At 34.1% G+C, this 3,466-nt stretch overlaps 1 protein-coding gene across 3 annotated transcripts in view; it reads left to right on the plus strand.

The window, feature by feature from the left end:
- The window catches only part of LOC106460426 (nose resistant to fluoxetine protein 6-like), a 37,362-nt gene that overhangs the window by 9,786 nt on the left and 24,110 nt on the right, over nt 1–3,466 (plus strand). For all 3 annotated transcript variants that reach the window (XM_022387147.1, XM_022387148.1, XM_022387149.1), the window contains one exon: nt 1,948–2,065. In XM_022387147.1, coding sequence (XP_022242855.1) covers nt 1,948–2,065 — 118 coding nt within the window. The remainder of the gene's footprint in view (nt 1–1,947; nt 2,066–3,466) is intronic.

Raw genomic sequence — 3,466 nt, forward strand, 5'->3', positions numbered from 1 at the left:
AAACAAACAAACTTTTGAAATGGGGTTAAGGTTTACTGGATAAAATAAAAAGGATGGGGGATAATTGTGTGTGTGTGTGTGCGTAATACCTATTATAACCTACTTAAACAGTTTTAATAGTGCCACAAACCATAATACGAATGGATTTAATAAAGAAAAAGAAAATTGAAATTTTCCTCTAGTTTCACGAAGTCGCACTGGTATAAACCAGTCCCATCGAGTTGCAGACGAGAGAGGTGACCTTGGTGTTTCTAGAACATTTTTTTTTTCTTTGAGGTAAATGAACGCTGCTGCACCCTACAGGACGAAACACAAACTATCGTTTTCTTTAGGCAACCTAGGTCATTGCACTATATAAACAGTCGGAAAGTCAAGAGCGTCTACTCCCGGCTGAGTCATCTTTATTACTGTTAAATCCATTCTATGTTCTTGCTGGTCGTTCATAAACGTAGCCATGTTTAGAAAACAAGTATCCAAGAAGTCTACATAATTAGAAGCGATTCCAAGTTAAGTCTTAAACCTGATGGATAGGCCTGACATTAATTGGCTTGTTTTTCAGGTGTACTGACTTTCCTGAAATCCCCCTCCCCTCTAGTAGCACAGCGGCATGTCTGCGTACTTACAATGCTAGAATCCGGGTTTCGATACCCGTGGTGGGCAGAGCACAGATAGCCCACTGTGTAGCTTTGTGCTTAATTACAAACAAACAAACTCTCAGTGCCTTCCAGTGGCACAGCGGTATGTCTGCCGACTTACAACCCTAGAAACCGGGTTTCGATACCCGTGGTGGGCAGAGCACAGATAGCCCACTGTGTAGCTTTGTGCTTAATTACAAACAAACAAACTCTCACGTGGTTACTTTCTTCTTTTAAATAAGATTTCACAACGAGGGTGTTTGGGTTGTTTACGTTTCCAAAGCACTTAATACCTGAGGTGATAAAAAATGTATTAGCTTATGCCTACTACTGCCCTCTAGCCATAAATTTTGTAACGTTATCCGATACACGTCGATAAGAATATTGAGTTTAGTATTTGTATTATTTTTGTTTCTTGGCACGAGGCTTTTGTACGAAGTCACGTGCGTTTTCTACGACAGGAAGAATCTCGTTAAACTTTTTAACTCTATCCAGCATAGTTTTAAGATTAGACAAGAAGACCGAGTCTATGACTGCTGTTTTTATACTTTTGTATTTTAAACAATGGCTTGTAACTGTTGTAAGATGAATCTTTAAATAGTGTGATACAATAACGATAGTACAAGCTTTAAACAGTACAGAATGGTACTGACGTAACATGCTTAGGTAGCGTGAAACGTTGCATTATATTGTGCGAAATAAAACTGATGCTACAATCTTTAAATAGTGTGAAATGATACTGATGCAACAATATTTAAATAGTGTGAAATAATACTAATGCAACAATCTTTAAATAGTGTGAAATGATACTGATGTAACAAGCTATGATAGTGTGCAACGATACTGATGCAACAATATCTAGTTGTGTGAAATAATACTGATGCAACAATCTTTAAATAGTGTGAAATGATCCTGATGCAACAATCTTTAAATAGTGTGAAATAATACTAATGCAACAATCTTTAAATAGTGTGAAATGATACTGATATAACAAGCTATGGTAGTGTGAAACAATACTGATACAACAATCTTTAAATAGTGTGAAATGATCCTGATGCAACAATCTTTAAATAGTGTGAAATGATACTGATGTAACAATTCAGACCAGTGAATTTGCTTTATTGACATTATACATAACCCAGAGTAGGACAAAATGACTGAATGATAAAATTTTGACAACTATTACTATCAGTAATCATTAATATGCGAATTAATGTGCAATTAATCTAACGCTAATTAATTAATACTCGAATACAGAAGAGAATTTTTATACTGTCATAATAGAGAAATATATGCAATATTTGAATTTTAGTTTTTTAGAACAGTTGGTGCTGGAAATGCTCAATTCTTTTACTTCCTGTCATTTCGGTTGGGTGTTTGTGTTCCATCAACTTGTGAAAGACAGGATATTGAAAACATTGCAACTGCAGGTAAGCAACAGAAAGAACAGTTCAAGGAAATATTGCTTCTTGACAGTAAAAGACACAAAAACCGATGGTTTTTTTTTTTACACAATGAAAGGTAAAATGGCCCGGCATGGCCAGGTGGTTAGGGCGCTCGACTCGCAATCTGTGGGTTGCGGGTTCGAATCCCCGTCACACCAAACATGCTCGCCCTTTCAGCCGTGGGGGCGTTATTATGTGACGATCAATCCCACTATTCGTTGGTAAAAGAGTAGCCCAAGCGTTGGCGGTGGGTGATGATGACTAGCTGCCTTCCCTCTAGTCTTACACTGCTAAATTAGGGACGGTTAGCGCAGATAGCCCTCTTGTAGCTTTGCGCGAAATCCATAACAAACAAACAAACAAACAAACGAAAAGTAAAATATTTACCATTAGTTTCTGTAACACACTTACCATTATATATACTATTAGTTTCTGTAACACAATTACCATCATAGATATTATTAGTTTCTGTAACACAATTACCATCATAGATATTATTAGTTTCTGTAACACAATTACCATCAGAGATACTATTAGTGTCTGTAACACACTTACCATTATATATACTATTAGTTTCTGTAACACAATTACCATCATAGATACTATTAGTTTCTGTAACACACTTACCATTATATATACTATTAGTTTCTGTAACACAATTACCATCATAGATATTATTAGTTTCTGTAACACAATTACCATCATAGATATTATTAGTTTCTGTAACACAATTACCATCATATATACTATTAGTGTCTGTAACACAATTACCATCATAGATATTATTAGTTTCTGTAACACAATTACCATCATAGATATTATTAGTTTCTGTAACACAATTACCATCATATATACTATTAGTTTCTGTAACACAATTACCATTATATATACTATTAGTTTCTGTAACCTAATAGTATATATGATGGTAATTGTGTTACACAAACTAATAATATCTATGATGGTAATTGTGTTACACAAACTAATAATATCTATGATGGTAATTGTTTTTCTGTAACACACTTACCATTATAGATATTATTAGTTTGTGTAACACAATTACCATCATGTATATTATTAGTTTCTGTAACACAATTACCATCATGTATATTATTAGTTTCTGTAACACGGTTACCATTATAGACACTAGTCCTAATGATGGTAACTGTGTTACTGAAACTACTGTAACTGATGGTAAATATTTTACTTTTCATTGTGCCAAAAAACGTCGGTTTTTGTGTTTGTTTTTACTCTTTATATAGTAGCACGATGTGTGTGAAAATAAATTATAAAAATATTGCTCTTTTGACAGTTTCGTATTTAAAGATGTGTATTTATTTTAAAACAGGAGAACTTTTAAAGGAAATGATAAAATTGATGTTTACCAAG

Source organism: Limulus polyphemus, unplaced genomic scaffold (genome assembly GCF_000517525.1).
Source record: "Limulus polyphemus unplaced genomic scaffold, Limulus_polyphemus-2.1.2 Scaffold768, whole genome shotgun sequence".
NCBI lineage: Eukaryota > Metazoa > Arthropoda > Merostomata > Xiphosura > Limulidae > Limulus > Limulus polyphemus.